The sequence below is a fragment of the Schistocerca gregaria genome, chromosome 8, assembly GCF_023897955.1.
Source record: "Schistocerca gregaria isolate iqSchGreg1 chromosome 8, iqSchGreg1.2, whole genome shotgun sequence".
Classification (NCBI taxonomy): domain Eukaryota; kingdom Metazoa; phylum Arthropoda; class Insecta; order Orthoptera; family Acrididae; genus Schistocerca; species Schistocerca gregaria.
Window position 1 is genome coordinate 438,837,957 of NC_064927.1, and position 27,239 is coordinate 438,865,195.

General features: G+C 40.4%; 1 protein-coding gene across 2 annotated transcripts in view; it reads right to left on the bottom strand.

Moving 5' to 3' along the window:
• Nucleotides 1-26,824, bottom strand: part of LOC126284840 (serine protease inhibitor I/II-like) — a 44,869-nt gene extending 18,045 nt beyond the window's left edge. The window contains exons 1-4 of one of the 2 annotated variants that reach the window (XM_049984065.1): nucleotides 26,709-26,824; nucleotides 22,523-22,627; nucleotides 14,783-14,887; nucleotides 5,175-5,294 (exon numbers count right to left, since the gene is read on the bottom strand). In XM_049984065.1, the coding sequence (XP_049840022.1) occupies nucleotides 5,175-5,294; nucleotides 14,783-14,887; nucleotides 22,523-22,627; nucleotides 26,709-26,781 (403 nt within the window). In that variant the 5' untranslated portion in view covers nucleotides 26,782-26,824. The remainder of the gene's footprint in view (nucleotides 1-5,174; nucleotides 5,295-14,782; nucleotides 14,888-22,522; nucleotides 22,628-26,708) is intronic. The other variant, XM_049984066.1, reaches the window with a different exon arrangement.
• Nucleotides 26,825-27,239: the final 415 nt, after the last annotated feature.

A 27,239-nucleotide genomic window follows, 5' to 3' on the forward strand; every position in this document is an offset into this window, starting at 1 on the left:
GTAAGGAATGAGGAGTTTCTACGCAGAGTCGGAGAGGAAAGGAATATGTGGAAAACACTGATAAACAGAAGGGACAGGATGATAGGACATCTGCTAAGACATGAGGGAATGACTTCCATGGTACTAGAGGGAGCTGTAGAGGGCAAAAAAAAAAAAAAATTAAAAAATGGGTGCTACAACTTATAGTGGGAGTCCAAGGGGTCAATACAGTGGGCATGTTCAATGGGTTCTGAGTAGAAGGGGCTCGCACGTGATAGGTTAGAGTGGACAGGTGTATCAAACCAGTCTTCGGAGTGAAATGCACAAAAGCAACATTTAAGATACATGAATCAAGCATTACCTGTACATACACTCTAAGGAAAGTGTCTAACAACGAAGGAATTATCCATATGCTTCGGATATCGATAGATATGGTGAACGTGTACAGATAAACACATGATTACAATTGGAAAAAAATTGACGATTTATTCAAGAGAAAGTGCATCACAAATTGAGGAACTCAGTAACGCATTTGTGCACCTCTGACCTTATTCAGCAAGTTATTGGGCTTGGCATTGACTAATAGGGTTGCTGGATGTCCCCCTGAGGGATATCGTGAGAAATTCTTTTCAATTGGAAAGCTAGATTGTCTAAATACTGAGTTGGTTGGAGGTCTCTGTCCATAACACTGCGAACACTGTCAATTGGAGAGAGGTCAACGACCTTGTGACCAAGGTAGAATTTAGCAAGCACGAAAAGCAGTAGCAATGCCCGCTGTGTGTGGCCGGCCAATGTCTTGATGAAATGTAAGCCCAGGATGGCTTACCATGAAGGGCAAGAGAACAGGATGAATACTGTACTATTTGCCAATTTATTAAGACTCTCTCGAGATGTCGATACTCTGTTGTATAATCAATATCTCAACCAACTGTTGCTCTTAGAATTTTCACTTTTATGTCGTCAGTGTGTGGTTGCAGAACATGTTAAACTGTAATTCCCCTGTGAGAGCCAGATTAAGTCAGTTCCAACATCAGAACTAGGCACAGGCATGCTACTTACAACAGGACAGTATATTTAAAACAATCGTGTGGTTGATTACAGCTTTGCTTGATTACACTTTGGAATGTCTCTTATTCATCTGTTTAATTATTTACGCATATAAAACGTGGTTTTGTGCGCATAGATCACGGGGCCTCTCGTTACTCTTTTCTACGTTCTTGCACAGATTTATTTTGTTGCCTCTAATTTAATTTTTAAGTACACTAGATCGCGTGTTGCATTCTAAGCTTTTCTGGCAAATGAAGCCCACAGAAGCATGGTCGTTTTAAGAATGTACGTCTGACCAAAATACTACTGTGGTAGCATGAGTCAAATGTTTTTTTTATCATACCTTTTGCGTTCTCGTAGTAATATTCCATAGAAATTTTCATCTCCTTACATGTATTTCTTTAGATGTAATCGAGATGTGAAATACCAGTTTTCATTGATTTAGCTTCAAAAAGCATTAATATAACTAAATATCTTATATTTTCATCCCTATTTCAATCCATTAGGAGTTAAACTGCCAAAAAAGTGAACAATTTTTACTTAAATTTCTAACCGAGAATTCAAATACCAGTTTGCACAGATGCAGCCGTAAAAATTCTTTAGTGATTCTTTAGTAACAATTTACTTTCACAAAAGTTTTCATCCATGTTTTACACCTTAGAATTTGAATTTCAGTAAATGCTGAAACAGGTTTTTTTTCTGACTGAGAAACCAAATAATAATCTTCGTAGGTCTAGCTTCAAATTGTCTTAGTAGCGACATATTTTCGGAATTCTTTTATCGCTTATTTCACTCCCTTAAAGGCGGAATTTCGAAAAACACCTTCCTAAACGACGCACACAGTGTAAGATAAACTCCCTCTACAAACTTCAGGTTTCTGTCCTTAGTGGTTTGGGCTGGACGATAATGAGTCAGCGAGGGGAATCTATTAGCCAATCGAGACATTGCCTTCTATATAAAGTGATTACGATTACCTAAGTATTGCTCGTACCTTTCCTGCCAATCACACACACGGAATAAGTGAAGCCAATACTAAGTTAAGTTGTGATGGGGTGAATTCTGAGTCTTCCGGTCTTTAAAATGGTGGAAGAGGAGGGGGTAAAGGTCTATATTGTTGTTGTTGGAGGAGCTTTCCTGGGATATTTTTGTTGTGAAAACCGCCAGCTGGTAGGAAGGAAGGAATGTAGGAATGTTACTATCACTAGAGACAGATCATAGGCTCGGATTGTGAAAGAAAGAATTTGCAAGGAACTCAGCCGTATTGATTATGGAAGAGACCCAGGTATTCCTCTTAATCAGTTGGGGGAAACCAAGAAAAACCCAAATCTCGGTGACCAGGCAGGGATTTGAACAACACTCCAGAATTAGAGGCCATAGACTTAGCACTGCACCAAATCGATCGGTCGCAAGTAGCTGTTCTCGAATATTGATGTTCACTTCTCTGGAATCCATATGAAAGTGGAATGGTTAAGGTAATAATGCTCAACAAACTCCAGTGCCAGACCCTGTTAGCAGATCATGGTGAATGACAACCAAGACTAATCTTAGCTCGTTGAAGATTTTAAGAAGGCATTACTTTCGTCTGCATAGTTGCCATGCAATAACAACTGGAGACAAATTAGGGAAACTAAATTACGCAATACGAGGAAAAAATTTTGAGAGTATAAGAGCATTGTATGGAAGTGAAACGTTGGCAAACGGAAACCTGGCGAATAACTGACTATAAGCATTTCAGATGTATTGGTGTGAAAGAGCATTCCAAAATTAATTTTTGTTTTTGGATGAAATCCGCCTTGAGCAAACAGTTGTTCTAGTTTCTTTTTCTTTTACCAACACCCACTTGATGGCAACGGGACGTTAAAACCTACTCTTCCATCCTTCCTTCGTTTCTTTTTACCCAGACACGTTTCGCTGTTGTTACAGCATCATCAGATCTTTTTATTCTCTTTCTAATTAATAACAGGAAAATTTCTCTTACTATCTGTACATATATAAACAAGACACGTTTTTCTTATACGTACCTTGTAACCACATCCTGTGGTTTATGTGGCTGTCTGTGTTTTGCGTTACAGTTGCCGCTCATTCACTGTTTGCCATTTGCAACCAAAGATACACACACACACACACACACACACACACACACACACACAAAATCTTCCACATACAATAAAATATGTTATTTTTACCGTGAGATCCCCAAATCGTAAATTTTCTAAGTAAAATACTTTTTGCATAAAGCTCTCTATGCTTGAAAATGACAAACAATAAAAAAAGCAACTGTAACGCAAAACACAGAAAACGACAACCACAGAGTCTGCTAATGAAGTACATATATTTAAAAAATCATGTATGTTTTCGAATTCTTGAATACTTTCTTAAAAACTCAAATTTATATGTGTACAGATGTTAAAGAGGAATTTTACTGTTATTCAACAGAAATAAAATGAAAAAAAGCTGGTGACGCTATAAATTCAGCGAAAAATGTAAAAGAAGAAAGACTGATTTATTTTCAACCAAACACGGATACAAAAGCTTCAACCGCAAGATTAATGCTTTCAGACCTGAAGTTTTTCTGTACAAAAGAAATCCTTCTTTGTTCTATAATGCTGTTAGGTGATCTTTTAATGACTCCAAACGTAATACTTATACAAAAATATGTACCCGTTTCCAAAATTATAATTTTTATACCTACCTTCTCGTTATAGGCCACAATAAATTATTTTGAAATATTCACTGTTGTAATAAATTCACTGATCATTCACTATCACGCACAGCGTTATTCAGTTATACAGTGAACTATAACTAATCAACCACTTCCGTGTATTCCGGCAGTCACAAGCTGCTGCTTGCTGCTACATTGGCTTGTTGATGTATTTTTATAGTGACCCCCAAAAGTTGGCAGCAATTGCACATGATTAAGACTGAAGATTCACAAATGTGTATATGAGGTCTCCATTAGGAAAAAATATGTCTGTTGCAGCTAAGACACGTTAAACGATAATCTACACCACTATAGCCAGAGGGTCTGCAAGAATTAATCTTACAGAACTGATAGACTGTTAAAGTATTAGAAATGCTAAAAAGAAGAGACTTACCAAAATAGCTGGCAAATTTGTGTGAGGTATTTGCTACATCATCCAGAAATAGTTAACTTTGTGCTGGAAGGAGCAGTTGAACTGAATAGAGGCATACCGAGACTAGAATATGCAAAGCGTATTACAGAGTGGTCTTGGTGTAGTAGTTAATGTAGCAAAGAAAAGACTAGAAAACAATAAGAAATGTTGGAGGATACCATAAAACTAGTCAAGAGAAGTAAGTCTCATAATATTGAGAGATGTAGGAATCCAGAGGGAGGGTGGTATATTCTGACTGTGCAGTGTAGAACTGGACGCGTCCCGGGGTACAAAGACAGACCCCCTAGCCTGTCAGGGTGCCCATGGAAGACATCGTTTTGCAACAGAAAGAAGTCCTAGGGCAATTAGGGGAGAGAGAGAGAGAGTGAGAGAGAGGGAGGGAGAGAGAGAGAGAGAGAGAGAGAGAGAGAGAGAGAGAGAGGAGAGGAAGTACTTCATGCTTTGCTGGAATACAGGACACGTCTGCACGTGTCCCAAAGCTTCGGCCGTGTTTTGCAGCAGTCAGTGGGTCCTCCCCATCATTGGTCACTCAGATGAAATGCGTGGGAGCTTGTCAGGCAGCGTATTTTACGAGAAAAAACAACTTATGCCGGGCAAGTAGGCCGTAATAGTTAGTGCCTGACTATTGAAAGCATAGATTTAAGTCGAAGAAAATTTAAAATTAGCGATGAAGATTCCCGATCCCTATTAGACTGCCTAGGTGACCCGCAAAGCGCGCAGGAGTCTTATACAACGCAATCTCTGTTTACTTGATGCCTCAGATCTGCCGAAAAATCTCTACCTTTCGACAAAACTGACGGTTGTAGCTGCTGTTCGTAGTCCATAGACAGCCGGTGATTGATCTGTGTATGTCATCATTACGACACGGGGCCAATAAACTGACAGTGTTGTATACGTAGTTTGGAATGTATTCGGGACCAAATCTGATCTCATAACAGGACTCTTGGCTGAACTAGTTTGAAAATTGTGAAGTCGCTTGTAATGATGCAGCTGTACGCTCTGGCAGACACTTACCACGACGCCTGCGACCGGAGCACTCTTTAAGCGTGCAGGCTGCTGTGCTGCCGTCCGAACCACAGACGCAGATGTTGCAGTCTTCTTTGAAAGTAGTGCCAGGCTCACATTTCATTTGGACTGTGAACATTTAAAACAATAAAATAAATACTTTTTGGACTTAATTTTCTATTCGCTTCACTTAATTTTTTGCAGAACAAAAGCATAACGAAAATTTGACCTTGTTAGGAATGGTTCAGTAATTTTTTTTGCGATAATTTGTTTTTCTTTCTGCTTGGTATCTTATCAGGGCAGATCACAGAGGAAGAAGTAAGATTGCGGAAAGTACTTGCAGTTACTTGCGGTCAGACACGCACACAAGCGTATCCCAATTCGAAATCTTTTCATCTCCCTATACGAAACTCACATCCATCCGTACCTACACACACTGACCTCTTCTCAGTTGATATCAAAAATATCCGAACAGCTATTAGTGAACATAAATAAGGAGTTTGTCCACTCTCGCTACTTTCTTGAGGACACTTTCAGTGGGGTATCAAAATGTCTATCGGGGAAGGCTACATATTCTTTCTAAGGAACCGAAACCAGAGAACAGTAGCGATTTTGGATGATGTGGTCTAGATCGAAGATGGCGTTCTAACCCGTTTCAAATGTGTTCCATTGAATTCAGGTCAGGACGCTGCGAAGGTCAACCTGTTTCAGGAACGCTACTGTCCTCACTTTATTGCCTCACAGGTGCCGCTTTAAGACATGCTGCAAAATGGGTTTCCGTCCTTCCGCTTCTGTCGTTGTAACTTTCTTTAACCTTCTTTCTTCATGATACTTGAGTGAGTGCCTGTGCGCATAACAAATAAATTAAGTTGGCTTACTTGATATGCTTTGTCGCACATTGAAAGAAAGTGTAACATTCTTTAAAAAATATTTTTTGTAGTACATTGAATGAATGCGTGACTGAGGAATGGATACAAACTAGAGATATCGTGCAGCGTGTTATAAACAAATTGTGTACTTACTCGGTGTTATTGTTAGCAAAAACTTTATACGAACTGATTGGGCAATGCAACTCCCAGTGCTAATAAAGAAATATAGTCACTGCAAAACACATTCAGCCCCTTGGGCACTTAATCCTCTGGGTCTGTTCAAAACTGATAACTTTGGTCCCTGTGCACATAACAAATAAATTGAGTTGTCTTATCTCTAAAGCAGTAACGGTGGAGCGCGATATGTTCTGATCTCTTATTTTAAAAAAAAAGTATAAATATGCTAGCTACAGCCTCAGCGGTGTGCAATGCTGACCGTAATACTTTGGAATGTACATGAAATTCGTTTGGCTGATATATGAAAATATTTAAGAAAAAACCTACTTCTTTGAAAACCATATGACCTGGGCCGGGAGGTGGTACTAATTGTGGTGAATCACTAACACAGATTTTTTTTTTAGTGAATTATATTCCAAGCAAAGTTTGGCCTGTCAAAACATCTGAAACTTGAAATTACAGTGCTCACAAAATTAGATGATATTTATCAGTTGAGCCACAAACAATGAGATTTACACAGCAAGTATTATCTAACCTCACTAAACAAGCACAAATACAAATCATTTAATTGCATATACCAGTGTTAATATATCTTAGAAAATTACAAAAAGGTAAATATCTTATTAACCTTTTTGTCAAATCAGTATACTCCCATTCTGGGTTTTCTCAACAATCACAAATTATCACAACTCATATATGCTAACGCACTGGCAAAAGGAAAGTCGTAATTATTTAAGATCTTTATCTTGTTTGCGAGAAGACTCCTGCTTCCATGTTCTCGTAATTTCTGTATTAATCTAAACTTGCTGGCCTCAGAGAGCACACCACAAAAACTGCCTACTCCATCCTCTTTCGCTCATAGACAGCTAGCATCACTGTGCGCCAAGCGCTCTCTTACTACATTACTACAATCTTTGACTAGAAGCAGTATCTTTGGGTTTGTGGTAGAGCACAGTGAGCGATCCGCTTTATAAAACCTATCAGAGACATGCTTCGTTTATAATACGAGGTGCAACAATAAAGTAATGAGACTGATTTCCTTTGGAAGATGTGGCAACCCTTCAGGCTTGTGTAGGCACAATATCTTTGACCTGGTCTATAAGCTGCTCCTAGTCCAAGTGGCACATAGATGCAACTGCTCAGTCGTTAGTTGTGCTATAATAACTCAACAAGTGTTTGTGTCTCTCATCACGCAAATGGAACCGCATAATATTGCGCAACGGTATGCCATTTCTTTTTGCGTTAAATTGGGTGAAAACGTGACGGAAACTTACAGCAAGCTTCAGAAGGCTTTTCGAGAGGAGGTTATGTCAAGAGCTCAAGTTTTTCGTTGGCATAAAATGTTTAGTGAAGGCAGAACGAATGTTGAAGATGAAGACTGCAGTGGACGACCATCAACCTCACGGACAGATGACAACTTGGCCAGGGTGAGTGAAATCGTACTATCTGATTGGGGAATCAATCCAGAATTGTTGAGCCGTGTTATCACTGGTGATGAAAGTTGTTTTTTTTTCACTACGATTCAGAGACAAAACTTCAAAGTTCGCAATGGTGCCCAAAGGGATCACCCAGACCAAAAAAAGCTCGCATGTCAAAGTCAAAAGTGAAATGAATGCTTGTGTGATTCTTTTATTCCAAGGGAATTGTTCGTAAGGCGTGGGTACCTCCGGGGCAAACAGTTAACCAATATTACTACGTATTACCAATATTACTACGAACAAATTTTAGAAAGACTTCGTAAAAGAGTTCTTTGTGTCCTTGCCAACATTCCCGATAACTGGATTCTGCATCACAATAATGGGCCATCCCATACTGCTCTGCCAGTACAGCAATTTTGAACCTCAAAACAAGTTTCAGTACTACCACAGCCACCTTATTCACCAGATATCGCCCCGTGCGACTTTCTTCTATTTCCAAGAGTCAAAACGGCGGTCAAGGGACACCATTTTAAAACAACACAGGATTTCCTAAAAGCTGTGTTGAGGGTCTTGGAGTATCTTACAGAAGATGAGGTCCAGAAATGTTACCATCAATGGCAGAAGGGCTGGAAAATGTGCAAACAGAAGGGAACTACTTTCAAAGAGACAACACTAAACTTGACTAAAACGGTAAGCAAAATTTTTTTCCACATCAATCACATTACTTTATTGTCGCACCTCGTATACTTGTGTCATTTTACTTTAATTTATCTTTTTATCATATTCGGGAGCCACATACAAGTGTGCCCCAGTAGACTGGTTTCATCGTTTTCTGTAGCACAGTCTGGGGACCACACCCCAGCCAAGAAAAACAAACCCATCCCGTAACACCATTTTCTCTGTAATTCATAGTTGTCACTGCACACGATGGCAGGTAAGCTTCTCCATGCGTTTGCTTACCCCAAACACTTCTATCTGACTGAGACAGGATATAGCGTGAATCGTCACTCCCCATGATTCGTTTCCAATCTTCCTACGTTCTGTAGCGTTGCTCTTTGCAGCACCTCAAGTGTCGCTTAAAAGTGACTACGGATATGGCATGGCTTACGACTAGCTGATTGACTGCTGTACCACAGTCCTGTTTAACTCAATAAACTCAACGGGGGCGCTAGCCAGACTGCTGGTAGCATTTCGGTTTCACGATCCTCCACCACTGTCGACGGTTCCTGACCGTTAGCACATTAGGTCTCTCTGGTCTTGGCTCAGCTACAGTTGTTACTTCGCTCTCCCACTTCACATCCACATCACGAACGGTCGAATTTTGGCTGATGGAGTTGTCACTCACGTGACATCCAGTGACTAGTCCACGCTCGAAGTCACTGAGTTTCCCTGACCGATCCAATCTGCTCTTACTGCTTCTCTACTGACGACTCAATAGTCCCCGCCTACTTTTATACTGGTGGTCCGCAGTTTTATAGCGGTGTAAGGATATTTTTGATGAAAACGCCAGATAACAGGGAACGATAGTCCCAGTACTTTGAGATAAGCCAAAATTGATCACCAGTTCATATTATTTAGTTCATTACTGCGATAAGCAGCTTACTTCTTATAGCGACAACTTACAATCGTCACAGCTCGTAAACCTGAACTTTTTCCTTGATTTTTCACACACACGTGGAGAGGCCTCAGTGCTGGTTTCCTTCAGTCCTTACGATAAGTACCGAATTTTTTGATTAATATACGATTCAATCAGAGCCTCCCGGAAAGCCGCGCGCATTAGCACGCCGCTTTCGAGATGTGGAGAGAGGAGCCGGCCCAACTCGGATGAGGTCGGCAGGTTAACGCCAAGTGCCACTGTGACGGCCAAGCTGGATGTGATTTTTAAGCGGTCTCCCACATACGACTAGGTGAATACCGGGCTGGTACCCACGTCTCACCTAAGTTACATGATAATCAAACATTTAGTTAAGGTTTCCACATTTTCACATGGGATAAAACTAGGCGTAGACAGTTGGGGAACTGTCCCTGTGCAGGAAGGGGTAGCGACACGAAAGGCATGTGAAGAACTAATATTACCGCATCTGGAAATTAACATGCTGACTGCGTGAAGGTACGGGACAAAGGCCAGGAAAAAGAAGAAACAATATATGATCTCGTCACAGATTCATACAGGAGAGAAAGTAACAAATCTGATGAACACAATCATGGGCCTGTTGCGTGTGCATTTAATTAGCTGGAAATCTGATACGCAGATGTTCACTGTAACATCAACCGACAAGAGATAATCCACCGCACGTGCTATGTTGCGGAGGTCGGAGCTAATGCACATGCCGCACTTCGCGTTCCCAAGTCGTTTCTAGCATGATCAACAATATCTACCTGCTTCTCCCAATTTCGTCTCGTGGTCAACAATGTCTCCTAGCTTCTTCTCAAGAAGGTTCGCCGGTCCGTGTGGCCGTGCGGTTTTAGGCGCTTCAGTGTGGAACCGCGCGACCACTACGGTCGCAGGTTCGAATCCTGCCTCTGGCACGGATGTGTGTTCTGGCCTTAGGTTAGTTAGGTTTACGTAGTTCTAAGTTCTAGGGGACTGAGGACCTCAAATGTTAACTCCCATAGTGCTCAGAGCCATTTGAACCAAGAAGGTTCCACGCAACTACACTGTTTACGACTCCCTAGGGGCCATACGAATAATTTAATGTTCAGGATGAACTGCCAGTCTCCACATGTGTCATCAATCCTCAGCAGTTCCTTCTTCTGTCTACGAACAGAGGGCGCTCAGTTTCGGAAGACCTCTGTTTATCACAATCCTGAAATACGTTGACAGTAGCCAGTATGCCATACTTAGGTGCATCTGTCCTACATTCCTCACTGAAAATGAGAATGTCCTGCGCTTTACTTTTCTTTCTTTTTTTTTTTCGTCGCTGGGTATCCTTCACTGTTCCAGCGACCTACATAAACTAATGCTAAAAGGAGAGGGCATTCTTTCGCGTAATACTCTGAAGAATCTCACCGATACTTCTTCTGCTTTAGATTCCATGCCACTGTTAAACAATTGTAACGGCACGAAAAGGGACTACAGACATTAACCGAACGCGTGCATTGATTTAAACCACTAGTCAAAGTTGAAAGCTTGTGCCAGACTGCATTTCGAACCCTGGTCTCTTGTTTACTAGGCAGACGCGCTGAACATTGTGCCATCCGGGCATAGCAGCCAGCGCGACTGCACGGTCTACCCTAGTACGCGTCCCGTCAGATCCAAATTCTCAACGTATCCATACATTACGAATGTAGCGCCCGTTGTCCATTATCAACTTTAGTCGAGGCATTTCTCCTATTCTCATTAGAGGTCGAGCCTGGTGGACATCCGCACTGGATGTGCGGATTCTTTATTGATTTAGTTGTTCGTTGTTAAAAGGCCAAGGAATACGAATAATCAATTTCTTCACTTTTAAGAGACCATAGAGCCAAGATATATCTGAAATACCTTAATGTTATGTCATTAATAATCAGCAGTTTAAAGGCCAAGCAGCCAAGATATCAGTTTCTCACTTTCTAGAGGCCAAGGAGACATAATAAGTTTGTAATATAATTGTTTACTCCCAATTAGTAGTATTTGTGTGTAAGAATGAACATGTCTGTGAGAATGAACATTACTATCCTGCTCAGTATAAAATTATTCATGACTCGCGTACATGATATTTCCTGATGCTCACTGAAACCTTTAGATGACTGTCCAGACGTTAGAGCAGGGACTTGTGCACTTTATAATGACTTTGGCTTGAGAGTTGATCAGTTCATGTTTGTGTGCAGGCTCTGGACAGGAATATTTATGCTAATCAGCCCAGGTCTGTGGCAGCTGGTCGGTGACATTTGGATGCTGGCAGCACCAGCTAAAGTTAGAATACGCTTGCTTCACGAATGCCGTATAGAACACAATTGTTTCAAAGCTGCTATGGAAGATACTTGGTCTTTGCAGAGAGCTGCAGAGGGACGTGTTTCCAACATAGAGAAGACTACAGACAACGAACCAAACGAAGAATTTTCAGCCAATACCGCAGCCGTCTTCTACACTCGCACAGCTGAAGAGTAATAAGCATGAGCAGTCATTGCAACCACCGAGGGGAGACGTGCGTGGAGTCAATTAATATGCATCAGAGTTGCGTTTTACTGCTTTAATGTTAACAACAAGCTAGTTGTACCCACCATGCGCTTAGGCCACAGTAGTGCTTTTCCAGTTTTTTTCAGTTTTCTGACTGATTTGCCACAAATTCCTCTCCTGTGCCAATCTTTCCATTTCACAGTATAACTTGCAACATACGTTCTTAATTACTTGCTGGATGTATTCCAATCTCTATCTTCCTCTACAATTTTTACCCTCTGCACTTCCCTGTAGTATCACTGAACTTACTCATTGACGTCCTAACAGATTTACGATTATGCTGTCTCTTCTTGTCGGTGTTTCCTATGTCTTCCTTTACTCGCCGATTCTGTGCAGAGCTTCCTCGTTGTATATCTTATCAGTACACTTAATTTTCAACATTCTTTTGAAGCAGCACATTTCAAAGTTTCGTTTCTCTTCTGTTCCGGTTTCCCACGTCCATGTTTCACTATCATGCAATACTGTGTTCCAAACGTACATTCTCAGATATTTCTTCATTAGATTAAGACCCGTGTTTCATATTAGTAGACTTCTCTTGGTCAGGAATGCCCTTTTTCCCAGTGCTAGTCTTCTTCTCATTTCCCCCTTGCTCCGGCCGTCACGTGTTAATTTGCTGCCTGAGTAGCAGAATTCCTTAACTTCTTCTACTTCGTGATCACCAATCCTATTGTTAAGTTTCTTGCTGTTGTCATTTCAGCTACTTCTCATTGCTTTCGTCTTATTCCGTATATTGTACTCACTGGACTGTTCATTCCATGCAGCACGTTCACTTTCATCTTGAATTTTAATTCCACTCTTGAAGTTTTATTTCCGTCATTGCTTTTTTGATGTATAGATTGGACTATAGCGGTGAAAGACTACATCCCAGTCTTACATCCTTTACTTATTGTATATTACCCCCCTTTCCCTCTTTCCCTATAGCTTATCCCTATTTTCTCAGAATTGCGAACATCTTGCACCATTTGACACTGTCGAACGCTTTTTCCAAGTTGACAGATCATATGAACGTGTACTGGTTTTTCTGTAGTCTTGCATTCATTGTCAACCACAAAATCATAACCGCTTCTCTTGTGTCTTTAACTTTCATAAAGCCGAACTGATCGTCATCTAACACATCCGATGATCATTCTTTAAATCATTAATCTTTTTCCACGATCACTGACCAAATTCACGATGTAGTTTTATACGGTCATTTTATCTAACCGCCAACCTGTGCAAGGCCATAGTTAATTTTTGCAATCCTATCTCCATTTGTTAAATGTTTCCATGATCAGTAGATATATCATCTTTTTGGTGTCTTTTGGCCATAAACTAAATCTTTTTTGTGACCAGTAGTGTCTTCTTGTAGTATGATGACTTCGTTCATTAATATGTCCTTAGAATCCCTACTTTCATGATTAATTGGCCATCCCTAGTAATTTTTACTTAAAGAAACGTTATCCATTGCTCGACCTTGTTTCTTTTAAGGGAACATTCTACGTGAAATTCGTTGAAATTTGACATTTTCTATTTTCTACTCTATAATGTACTTTGGACTTTCCTGAACATTTTGGTATACAATACATTGAAATCAGACAATTGTGAGACCTTCAAATAATATTTGAACATTGACTCGTGACTGTCAAATTTCGCAGCTATGCATATACTGCCACAGTTGTGAGGTCATATTTTGGGAACTACACAGTCTAGAAGGCTGTGAATTGCTTTACATTGTGCCTATTGCTACGTTTCAGAAGTTGGCTTTACGAATAAGCAAATCAGTCCTTTGTTTCTGATACTAGTTTTCGTTAAAGTGGTGTGATTATCGGCTGTTTTTTGTAGTAAGCTAACAGCTATTGCTTTTTATACATAAATAAAATGACTAAGCGTAAAAATAACTTCAAGAAATGCAAATTTTCGTGTAACAGAGATGTGAGTTTTTCTTTCATCGAATATCAGCCGATGAAAAGCCATGTCATGCTTTGTCTCCACCTCTAAACACTTCATGTAAAGATAGGTAAGTCGAATTTTCTGGCACCCTGCACCAAATTACATATAAATATTAAGTTAACAGTGTCTGATGCTGTAATAACTTTTAATGTTGGGAACTATACAAGGCTTAAGGTTCTGGAGAAGTTAGGGGTAAGATCTGGACAGAACACAGCTAAAGGACTGCGAGAATTTGATGAGCTTCGTGTACGTGAAGCAGAGTTAACTGCTCAGCAAATAACAAAAGAAGCAAGAAAGAAACGAGGGGCAAGCACTGGGTTTTTCTGACGCAGAAGAAGACACAGACTATGAGCCAGGGCAACTCTAGTGCATAAAATATGCAGAAAAATAAGTTTGTATAAGGAGTTACAACAAAAAATTTTAAACTTCAATATCCCTGAACTACATTTTTTGCAATAAATGATCCGTTTTTTTTTAAAAAAAAGTACTAATGGTGGAGACAAGAAATTTTCACAGCGTGCCAAGTGTGAAACTCAACACATATGGAACTAGATTGATTAAAATATCATGAGTTGTTTTGTTTTTATGTTCACTTATTTATAAAATTCTGTCAAAAAATTTAGTGTTTGAAAAAAAAAGATAACATGCCCCACAATAGAATTTTAGTAATAGGTCTAGTTCAGTGTATCTGGAAAGGTGGATTCAATGATTATGAAAAAATTGTAAGTTGATGTCTTAAAAAGTTTCCAAGATAATGGGTCACAAAATTCGATAATTTACCATTGGCGGCATAGGATATACAATGTCCTCTTAAATTCACGTGATCCTATGTGGAGCTTCCCATTTCCATAGGTCACCACGTATAGTATTTGTAGCATCGTAGACGTATGCTAAACAACTCAGCTGACACCTCATATTTCCTATTCCTTGATGAGTTATGTCAATATCTGACATCTTAGTATTCGCGTGACGATTGAAAAGAGGAACCCTACTACTATTTTTCACTGTGAAACAAACAGATGGTAGGGTATCTGTGAGAGAGAGGAGATTTCGAGTGTTACTCACCTTCCTTAACTGTGGGACAAGCTATCTTGGTGCATGCCCAGCCGGCACCTTTTACACAAGTACACCAGTTGCAGTCAATCTTCTTCCTTTCGCCCGGAGTACATGCTGAAACATTTGAAAGTGTGGATATTGTACAAGTTTGGGGTTGTTGTATGACTGTCATAAACGGTCTGGTCGATTACCCGAAACATATAAATTTAGGAACTACAATTTCTCTTTCAATTTCTTGGAACGTTACTATTTTGTGTCTCTCTTTCTCTAAAACATTGTTTTCACTTATACCCCAATTTTTTACATTTTTGTGGAGTGTAAGTGGCACTTTATGCTTCTAATTCTGAAACATGAGGCACTCGGAAAAATTTGTAAGTAGACTGTGATTTCTACATTAAACTGTTCTTTGCTAGATTTTTTGTCACTTGGTCATACTGAACAGAATTCTCAAGATGTTTGATATTTTGTGCACTTAAAACTATTTCTGAAAAAAATCCGAGGTACTGTTAAGAAGTAATTCCCCTAGAAAAGCCAGACATCTACAAACCGGAAAAAGGAAGAAAATACATTTGCCACTCCTAATTCATAAAGTTAGTCCACCAACTCCTGGAACGTAAATGATGTGCATCAAAACTGCTGTTATTTGCACGTGAATTGCTCATTATAGAGAATCACGCGTCTTACGCTAGTTCCTCATCACAAAATCTACTGACTTGTTAACTCTCAGATGTACAGTAACTATCATCATAAATATTTTAGAACGATTACACGTCCACGTTTTTCATAAGTAATCAGGATTGCTTTCCTGGAAGTTCTTTGCCTTAAGACGAATGTAAAGCTATCAGGAGAACTTTTACTGGGAAATTTAAGTGCTCGGAAGTTTCTGTGGAAGATGATCTTGTGGGTATGTATGGCAGTGGTAATTTATACATTCTTTAGTTGGTCGTGGGGCCATGTATAAATGATTTATTTATGAAAACAGCGTATCAGTGTAGGAATGCGAGATATGCAGGATTATTAGCGTCGGAATAAATTGAAGTGATTCACCGTATTTTCGTAATGCATCCTGCCATATCAAGTCTCACCTTCGTTAAATGTGACAGACACCCACAAAAGGGTTTCTCTTACTTCCCAAAAAGCAAATAATTAAAGCAGTAAGTTACTCAGAAAGGAGTGGTAACCCGGGTTTCCGGGTTCGATTCCCAACGGGGTCAGGGATTTTCTCTGCCTCGTGATGACTGGGTGTTGTGTGATGTCCTTAGGTTACTTAGGTTTAAGTAGTTCTAAGTTCTAGGGGACTGATGACCGTAGATGTTAAGTCCCATAGTGCTCAGAGCCATTTGAACCATTTTGAAGGAGTGGTAAAATTTGTTATTAACTACGTGAACATGAATGGAAGTTCATAGGAGCATATCGGTAATCTTAACCGACAATGAAGTGCACTTGAACTTCATGTTAGAATTTGAAATACCCTCACTAATTAAAACAATAAATCACAAATTTTGTTGGAATTTACTACAGGTACGTTCCTGGAATAAGTAACTGTAGGCTGTGCCCTACCCCGTTTGTTAGCGCGAGTGATGCCTTGCCTAAATAATTAGGTAACGTAATACTAAATCAACGGGAGGTTTGCACAATACAAGAAAACACAGAATTTTGGGTGGAAGACCGATGTCTTACAAAATTCAGGTTATATGTGTCGAAATAATACAGTGATTATGGGCTAGTGTAGGTCTGACATACGACAGTGGGACTGGTAACACAGGTGCTCCACCCTACCGTTCAGTAAAACATCTTGCTTCCCTACTGCCTCCACGTGTTGGTCAGCATGTACGTTCGGCAGATTTCATACGTCGATTTCAGAAATTGTATTTGAGGAGGGTGACATATTTTAGTAAGTTCTGACGTGTCCTCTCTTCAATCGCGTTCTTTTGTCGGATTTGTTATAGCTGGAGTTAGGTTCGTTGTTAACTTTCTAATGGTACTTGAATTACGTAACCATTACGGCACCTCAACTCAACCTCTCGATAGCAGCAAAATTCTACTGTGTTTCTGTTAACTACTTAACATATTTCTGAGACAATTTTCAGATTTGATTTCATTAATGTAGAGGTATTTTGATACATCGATATGTTTATATTGCAATGATATTATTCTTATGTGTATTCTTTCTTTTGTCACTATGATCTTTGACGTACTTGTAACTCTTGATTTTTGAGTGCGTAAGCAATTAGTTAGAGAGTCGGACCTCAGAAAGTCAAGTCTTGGACGTCATGTTGGAAAGACGCATAACGTAGTCAGCTTATAAAATGTGAACTTTAACAGCGAGGAAGATGTTTTCAAGTATGTTTTGTATTGTGAAGTGATCTTTTGTGTGTTACGTGATATTGCAACAAAAGCAATAAAAAGGAAGTGTAACTTAAAGTTGGAGTGCTGATTATTTTTTTACATCACCATTGTGCTAACGTTGAAAGGTTTAATCTTCAAGAATGGTTTGTGAAGCACATCTACAAAACTTTTGAATATAGCAGAATAAAACCTAGGCCTCTTTGGATCCGAGCTTGGAATCATCACCACCTAGGTTTTCGACGATTGAGCCATGATTTTACAACGAGACCAGCGTGGGAAACACGAAAAGATGAGTGCCTAGTTTATTCATTATTACATGAAATGACTTTATTAACTGTGCTCTAATGACACCTGCCACATAATAACTATGTTGTTGATCGAAAATGCACTATTTAGCAGCGTGAGCAACACTACAATGATTATTAAATTTTGACCTTTGTTGTGGTAGGGTTGTTAGAACTTAAATAACTTGTTTCGAGGTGTATTGATTTCCAATTACTTTTCGTTCCACGGCCAGTTTTGTGAGCAGACCGATGGAATTACCATGGAGAGAACTTTCTCACCTGCTGCTGCCAATTATTTTTGGAAGATTTCTAGGAGCTTGCCGACATTGAAAGCACATTGCTTTTTAGAAACGTTGACGATATTTTTAATGTTGACGATACTCTTGTTATTTTAGTCATATGACAGTGTGAATTCGCATAAACTTATAGAACATCTGTAAGCGCTCGTTTTATTCTGTTTTACTCTTCATTCTGATTACTGCAAACAATGGTTGATTTGTGCTTACGTCTTTGATTGATATGTACGCAGTTTCTTGGGAATAGCTACACAGCAGAAACGTAGTGGTACGCAAAATGAAAATAAATAAATGTCAATTGGAAAGAGTAAACTTATTTATTTCAAGACGTTTATCAGGGTTGTGGATCCTTTTGTAACAAAATCATTAAAACGTCTCAGCTTAAGCCACTTTGAGCAGGTAGCGTTTCCAAAAGGTTGATGGAAAAGGAATGCTACCTTCTCTTCCTTGAGGTGGTGGTCAAGGCGAAGGATGATAATACATTGTGACATGCCGTTTTTATGAAGTAAGCTTTTGCATCTTCAACAGTTTAGTTGTCAGCATGCGACTCAGGGTCAAAGGGTACTTCCAACCTTCGTTGGAAGGACCGCGTCTACCGACACTTTGCCACCTGAATAGGCAACCTTCAAGTTGCCTTTCACCAAAACGTATATAGAGGGAGACAGATCACACGTGAGTCTCGCTATCGACCAGCTGTGAATCGATTGAGTGATGGGGTGGCGTCTTGCCTTGAGCAGGTAGCGTTTCCAAAAGGTTGGTCAAATTCTGAGAAAACGCGTTGAGGTGTGTTTTTTGATCACCACATAAAATTAAACCCTTTTAGGGTGAGAATTTAAAAACTGAACTGACTAATTTCAAGTTATAAATAGCGGGAATTAGTTAAGTGCGAAGGCGGGAAGAGCGTGACTTCTGTTTTGGACTGTACAGAATTATCTATAAAATCAAATAGGGCCGTGCAGGAGAAGGCTTATTAATGAATAAGAAAATAGGTATGTGTCTAAGCTACTAATAGCACCGTTGTGTACACATCATCGTAGCCAAGATAGAACCGAAGCCAACAACACCATAGTAGTACAAGCTTGTACGCCAACTAGCTCCGCAGATATTGAAAGGATTGAAAGAACTTATTATTAGTCAAATAAGTTATTCATACACTATTCAGACGAAATTTGTAATGGGTGACTGGAATTCGATACTAGGAAAAAGAAGATAAGGAATAATAGTAGGAGAAACGTGCTACGGGAAAGTACTGAAAGAGAAAGCCGCCTGATAGAATTCTGCCCAGTACATAATTTAACCATCATTAACATTTGGTTTAAGAATCATGAAAGGAGCTTGTATACATGGAAGAAAATGAGGCAAGCTGGTAGCTTTCAGACCTGATTACGGAACTTAAGGCAGAGATTCGGAGACCGCATTTTAAACTGTAAGACTTTTCCACCGGTAGATATGCACTCCGACCATAATTTCTTGGTTATGAACTGCGGATGAAAACTGAAGAAGATGCAAACTTGAGGAACTTACGGAGGTGAAACCTGGATAGACTGAAGGAACCAGAGGTTGTTGAGAGTTTCAAAGCCAGAATTGGGCAACGATGGACTGAAGCAGAGGAAATGAATGCAACAGAAGACGAATGGGTAGCTTTGACAGGTTCAATACGGACAGCAGGAGTGGATCAGGTAGGTAACAAGACAAGGCCCAGTAGAAATCGTTGGATAATAGAAAGACATTTATTTGAATTGACAAAAGGAGACTGAGGAGAAAGGAACAAATGAAGTAGGTGATAGATATAACAGACGTCTATAGAATAAGATTGACATGAAGTGCAAAACAGCTGAGCAGAAATGTCTAGAAGACAAATACAACTAGGAGAAAGATATCTACTGCCTACAGGAAATACAACTAGGAGAAAGATATCTACTGCCTACAGGAAAATTAAAGAGTCCTTTCGAGTAAAGAGAAACAGTTTCATGATTATTAGGAGTTCAGATGGGAAGCCAGTAGTAAGCAAATAATGGATAGTTGAAAGGTGGAAGGAATATAAATACAGGGTCTACACAAGGATAACAAACTTGGGAACCCAATTATTGAAACAGAAGAGGAGATGGAGGATTGATATTGCGTGATGTCTTTGACGGGATACTGAAAGATCTAGGTGGAAACAAGGACCCTGCAGTATACGACACACTCTCAGAGTTAGAGATCCATGGGAGAGCCAGTCATGACAAAATTCTTCCACCTGATGTGCACGATTTACCTGAAGGTACTTGAAGATTTCAGGAAGAATGTAATAACTCCAGTTCCACTGAAGGCACATGCTGAAAGTTGTGGATAGTACTGAACTATCAGTATAATAAATCATGGTTGTATAATATTGACGCGAATTATTTATAGAATAGGACATGCTGGACCTTACCGCCACAGTTTGGCTGAAATCAGCACATCGATGTAGAAGGAACTTTCTACCCGTGGCTTTGCCCGTGTTCGCACATGTCACATATATTTCACATAAATTTAAAACATTTCACACATATTTGTAGATATATTTCCCCTGAATCTCTGGAAAATATTGCCCTGTTGTTCCATTTTCACGCAGCTCAATGTCATGACGTCATATCTCCTGAACTAAGTGTGGTAAAATGACTTAATTTTGCAGGTAATACAGTGATATATGTGAATGCTGTCTGCAAAGTGAATTGTAAATGGAATTAACAGTAAAGAAGTAATAAATTAAAAGTTCATGTCCGATGCAACAGTTGGACTCCATGATCAGTGGAAATGTGACTTCTTTCCTTTCAGCATTTTGTGGAGAAAGCGAGAAAAAGGGTCATAAAGGTCTGAAATCATAAATTCAGCCTGACCTCTTACTTTCTCTCTGATGGTTCTTTCCAAACTATAAGTGTAAAGTGTACCGAATGTAGCTGAAATCTGTCTAGTGGTTTTGGAGGAGATGTGGAAAAGTCCTACACACATACACTTTTATACCCTGAATCGCCAAAGAAATTGGTAGAGGAATGCGAATCCAAATACAGAGACAACTAAACAGGAAAATACGGCGCAGCTGTCGGCAACGGCTATATAAGACAACAAGTATCTATTGCAGATGTTGGATCGCTTACTGCTGCTACATTGGTAGGTTAATAAGTTTTAAGTGAGTTTGAACGTTGTGTTGTAGTCGCCGCACGTGCGATGGGATACATCTCCGAGCTAGCGATGAAGTGGGGATTTACCCGTACTACCATTTCACGGGTGTACCGATAATATGAGGAAGCGGGTAAAACATTGAATCTTCGACATCGCTGCGGCCGGAAAAATATCCTGCAAGAACGGGACCAACGACTACTGAAGACAATCGTTCAACGTGACAGAAGTGCAACACTTCCTCATATTTACTGCACATTTCAGTGCTGGGCCATCAACAAGTATCACCGTGCGAACCATTCACTGAAACATCATTGATATAGGCTTTCGGAGCCAAGGCGCACTCCTGCACCCTTGATGACTGCACGACGCAAAGCTTTACGGCTCGTCTGGGCCCGTCAGCACCGACATTGGATAGTTGATAGCTACTAACATATTGCCTCGTTGGACGAGTTTCGCTTCAAATTGTATCTAGCGGATGGACATGCAGACGCTACGGGTATGAAGACAACCGCATGAATCCATGAAACATGCATGTCAGCAGGCGATCGTTCAAGCTGGTGGAGGCTGTGTAGTAGTGTCGGCCGTGTGCATTTGGAATGATATGGGACTCCTGATACATCTACATACGATTGTAACAAGTGATGCGTACGTAAGCATCCTGTCTGATCACCTGCATCCATTCATGTCCATTGTGCATCCCGACAGACTGGGGAAATTTCAGCAAGACAATGGGACATCCCACACATCCAGAATTGCTACAGAGTTGCTCCAGGAAAACCCTTCTGAGTTAACTTCCGCTGGCCACCAACCTCCTAGACATGAGTACTATTGAGCATATCTGGGGTGCCTTGCAACGTGCTTTCCAAAAGAGTTCTCCACCCCCTCGTATTCACGGATTTATGGACAGCCCTGTAGGATTCATGGTGTCAATTCCCTCCAGCATCACTTCAGACATTAGTCGAGTCCATTCCATGTCGTGCTGCGGCACTTCTGCGTGCTCGTGGGGTTCTACACGGTATTAGGCATGTGTACCAGTTTCTTCGGCTCTTCAGTGTAATACGTGTGGATATAGAGGCTATTGCTCAAATTCTGCCTGAACTCTTGCTTTTTCTCTGGCAAACCTCAGAGGGAGGAGTTTGCGCTGCTTGATTACCTGTCGTTAATTAGAGTATCACTATTGATAAATACAGTTTTAGTTGTTTACTGTGTGTGTTATTTTCCCACAAACACCGCCTTTTCATCCGTGGTTTCCATAGGCTGACCGTTACAGTGTATAGTGGTCCCTCAATTTTTATTTTTTTTTTAGCTTACAAGGGAAGGCATGTAGGAGGTAGATACTCATCTGCCGAAATACCGACGGTCGTCGAAAATATTAGCTGGTCATTTTCCCGCAAGTTATTTGAGCATTGAGTATGTTGTGTGCGTATGTGTTGCTATGCCTCCCGATACCGCCTAAGGACTGCAGCGTACAAGTGGCAGAACGACACACACGCAGACATCATATCATCTACCTAAGTCAACTCCCATGGAACTACATAACTGGTATAAATTGACATAATGCGTCGGTGCTGTGATGTTGCTATTTAAAAGTGTGAGATACAAGATTATGACTCAGAGCGCAAGTGGCGGGAAGTGGTGTTGAACTACGACAGTACGAGTACAGTGACGTCACTCACCGTCCTGTACCTTGGGGCAGGCCATCTCTGTGCACGCCCAGACACCGCCCTTGGCACAGATGCACGAGTTGCAGTCATCCTTCTTCGTGTCGCCTGGATTACACTCTGAAACATGAGGAAGTGTTGTTTGTTTTTATAGTGGACACGGTAAACTGGCTGGGACATTTGCAAAAATGGTTCAAATGGCTCTGAGCGCTATGGGACTTAACTTCTGAGGTCATCAGTCGCCTAGAACTTAGAGCTAAGTAAACTTAATTAAACTAAGGACATCACACACATCCATGCCCGAGGCAGGATTCGAACCTGCGACCGTAACGGTCGCCGGTTCCAGACTGTAGCGCCTAGAACCGTAAGGCCACTCCGGCCGGCGGACATTTGCATTTATTAAATTTTTTTCTTTATTTGCAAGAATTGGCCAAGTAAGGACAGCGTTTAAAATTACATTTCATATTCACTTTTTTCTTTCTCTTCTCTCGGGCTGCTCTTCTGCTTGCTGCCATTTTTACCAGATGTTCATTTGTTAGTTTCCTGTTCGTCTTCGGTTTTGGAGCCTCCCGAAAAATCACGAATTCAGTTATTGCCCCTATTCATTGCGTCCATTTCAGTAAGTCCAAGTTCACCGAGGTCTTTCTTTATTCCTTGCAACCAAGAGTTGGGTGTTTTCCTGCGTTGAATTATATTGAAGATTTTCTTCGTTAATCGTCGTTATTTGTTAATTCGGTGTTAATACTTTTTTTAATCATCTGTCTTCAGACTGGTTTGATGCGGCCCTCCAAGCATTCCTTTCCTGTGGCAACCTCTTCACTTGCTATTATTTGCTGGATGTACTCCAGTATCTGACGTCCTCTACAATTTTTGACTTTCTCAGCATCCCTAGTACCATGGAACTTATTCCCCGACCTCTTACGTGATGTCCTATCGTCTTGTCCCTTCTCCTTGTCAATGTTTTCTACTTATTCCTTTCCTCTCCGATTCTGTGCAGAAACTTCTCATTCTTTACCTTCCCAATCCACCTAATTTCACACATTCGTCTGTATCAACACATCTCAAATGCTTCGATTCTCTAATGTACCTGTTTTCCCACAGTTCATGTTTCACTACCACACTATGCTGTGCTCCAAACTTACATTCCCCGAAGTTTAATCCTCATTTTAAGGCCTATGTTTGATGCTAATAGATTTCTCTCGTCCAGGAATGGCGTTCTTTCCAGTGCTAGTCTGCTTTTGATGTCCTCCTTGCTCCGTCCGTCACTGATTATTTTGCTGCCCAGGTATCACCATTCCTTAACTTCGTCTGCTTCCTGTCCCTCAATCGTGATGTTAAAATTCTCGCTGTTCTAATTTTTACTGCTTCTCCTTACTTTCGTCTTTCTTCGATTTATTCTCATTTCATATTCGGTACTCATTAAATTGTAGATTGATATTCTTTGTACTTGATTTTAATCCCATTCCTGAACCTTTCTTTTATTTCCATCATGACTTCTTCGATGTACAGGTTGAATAGTAGAAGCGAAAGACTACATCCTTGTCTCGCACCCTTTTTTTATAGATGCCTGCCTGCTGAGCTACTCCTTACTGCTGTACCTATTGCCTTCGAGAACTTCAAGCGCATCTATTCGTTCCTTTATATTTCCGTATCCCACTTTGCGTATTGATTCTTCCTGAGTAAGCTTTCAAACTGCAACCTACCGTTCATTATTACCGCGTTGTGTCTGAGCCCTTATCTGCTCCTGAGTACGCTTTACAATCCAGTATATGATTCCGGAATCTCTGACGGACCATGATGTAATCTATCTGAAATCTTTCTGTATCACGCGGCATTTTCCAAGTATTGTTCAATAGAGTATTCGCTATTACTAGCTGAAATTTATTACAACTCAGTTAGCCTTTTTCCTGTTTAATTTCTTATCCCAAGCCCCTATTCCCCTGTAACCGTTTCTTCTACTCCTTCCCGTATAACTAAATTCCAGTTCCCTATGACTATTAGATGTTTCATCTCCTTTTACGTACTGTACTACCCGTTAAATATCCTCATATGCTTTCTCTGTCTCTTCATCTTCAGTTTGCGACGTCGGCATGTATACCTGTACAATAGTTATCGTTATTGATCTGCTGTCGATTCTGATAAGGTCAACCCTGTTACTGAAGAGTTCACAGTAACACACTTCCTGCCCTACATTGCTATTCATAACGAATCCCACTCCCGTTATATAATTTTTCGCTGCTGTTGATATTACCTATTCTCATCTGACCAGCAATGCTGATCTTCTTTCAATTTCATTTCACTGACCCCTACTATACCTACAATGTGCCTTTGCATTTCCATTTTCAGATTTGCTAGCTTCCCTACAACGTTCAAGCTTCTGACATTCTACGCATCGACTCGTAGAAGATTATCTTTTCTTTTGTTATTCAGTCTTTTTCTCATTGTCACTTGCCACTTGACAGTCGCCTTTCGGAAATCCCCATGGGGGTCTATTCTGGAATCTCATCTTGTGTTCACGGTAGATGATCACAGCCAAACAGTTGTAGGGTATAGATTTATTAAAATTCATGACCACGGTTTCGGTATATCTAAATATACCTTCATCAGAAGTTCAAAAAAGGTTCAAATGGCTCTGAGAACTATGGGACTTAACATCTTAGGTCATCAGTCACCTAGAACCTAGAACTACTTAAACCTAACTAACCTAAGGACATCACACACATCCATGCCCAAGGCAAGATTCCAACCTGCGACCGTAGCAGTCCCGCGGCTCCAGACTGCAGCGCCTAGAACCGCACGGCCTTCATCAGAAGTAAAATACACTAAAATCACATCCTGCAGTGGAGATACATAAAACAATTGTGCCAAAGGCGTCATCATCTCCATTTATACAACGTAATTATGGACAGAGGGTTGATGCGAACACAGCACAATTGTTTTATTTATCTCCACTGCAGGACGTGATTTTAGTGTATTTTACTTCTGATGAAATTATATTTAGAAATACCGAAACCGTGGTCAAGAATTTTAATAAATCTTTATCCTGCAACTGTTTGACTGTTATCATTTACCGTGAAGAATTTCAACAGTTGCTATTTCAGCTATGTTTAAAATCTCATCTTGTGTCTTGTGACCATCGAGGGGATTTCCAAGAACACTTGACAGACTCGAGTTCTTTCTCGGCTAGTTGCGACACATATCCATCGATAGCCAGAGGGTGGCAGCACAAGTTAAGAAGGAACATTGTCAACCACCAAGTGTCCATCAAATAGTGGATATACAGAGAAGGTCTTCAAATTTGCGTACCGGAAATGAGTATTAGCTTGATGCGGGCTAGAGCACACTTTCAAGCAGCCGCTTCCAGCAATCAATCTGAAATCCAACACTCGTGAGTGTCTAGGTAAAGGATTTTGGCACCATTTTCGGTAAAATGTGGTATACAGTACATAGTGTGTGTACACTGACATAAGTACAGAACTCTACTTATCCACTGTAATTGCTGTTGTAGCAGCTTGGTAAATGTCTTGTACATTTCTCATTTTAGTCAGGAAAAATCTCTATCGTTACTATTCAGAAAAACAGAAAATGATATTTTAAAAATTACAGATCTTTTGATTTAATTTATCAGCATAAATGATTTTCTCCTGATTTTAGTTATTTGAAAACATTGTAAGTAGTCACTGGATATATCAGCTAACAACAGCCTATACAAACATTTGCCCCGCAGGCTTAAAAGGGAGCGTCAAGAGCACATACGAAGCCCACCTACTATGGTTGTGGGGAGAACATCCTCACTAATCCTCACTGGATGTGAATCAGTAAGCTTTGGAAAATGGTTCTGTTTCATAATACAGGTTTTAGTGAAAAAAAAAGCACCAAGTCTGTCTGAATTTACAGCGTTACTTGTCCTGGATGGGGAAAAGCATCTAGTGAAGATTCCCCACGTCAATAGCGACAGTATCGTTTTGAAGAAGGGCGTAGCATGTGACAGATAGTGGCAGTACCCATGCAGGAAGTTTACTCACAACCACTTGTCATGAAACCTCAATCTTACTGTGCTATTCAACAATAAACTAATAAGCGTCCCCGCAAGATACGTATGGAGCAATCGAAACAGCGTATAGAAGAACAGATACTAGGCAGAAAACTGAAAAATATAGTGATTGCAAGTTTCTTAGAGAAGGAAAACTACAAGACTGACCTCCATCCGCTAGCGCTCTCGTCGCTATGGAGACGAGCAGGAGAGTGCTAGCTAGTGCAGCTGCGACCTTCATGTCTGGTGTTGAGGGTGGTCCCGAACAGTGTCTGCCTACCAACTGCCTGCCATTCCTTTTATGCTCTTCTTATCCCCACCACTGATATTTTGGTTTCCACCGTTACGGGAAGAGGGGAACCACTTACACAGTGGACTAACGACGTGGCTCCCTATCGGACCACCTCTCGAGATAACGCACATATTTGAAAAGAAGCGTGTTGCTCTAGGACGGTCGCGTGGCGCATAATGTTTCCCCAACGACCAATAACTATTAACGGGAAACTGGATGACTAACAAATTGTGAGAAACGTAATGACATTTCTGAAAACTGTAATACGGTAATGTTCACAGGAAAACGTCTATAGCAAACAGCAACTTATACTCGGTCCCACTTAAGCTTTGTACCGTAAACATCTACAGAGGAATGCATAAAAAATAATTAGATGATACACAAATAGAATTTCGACAGACAATTAA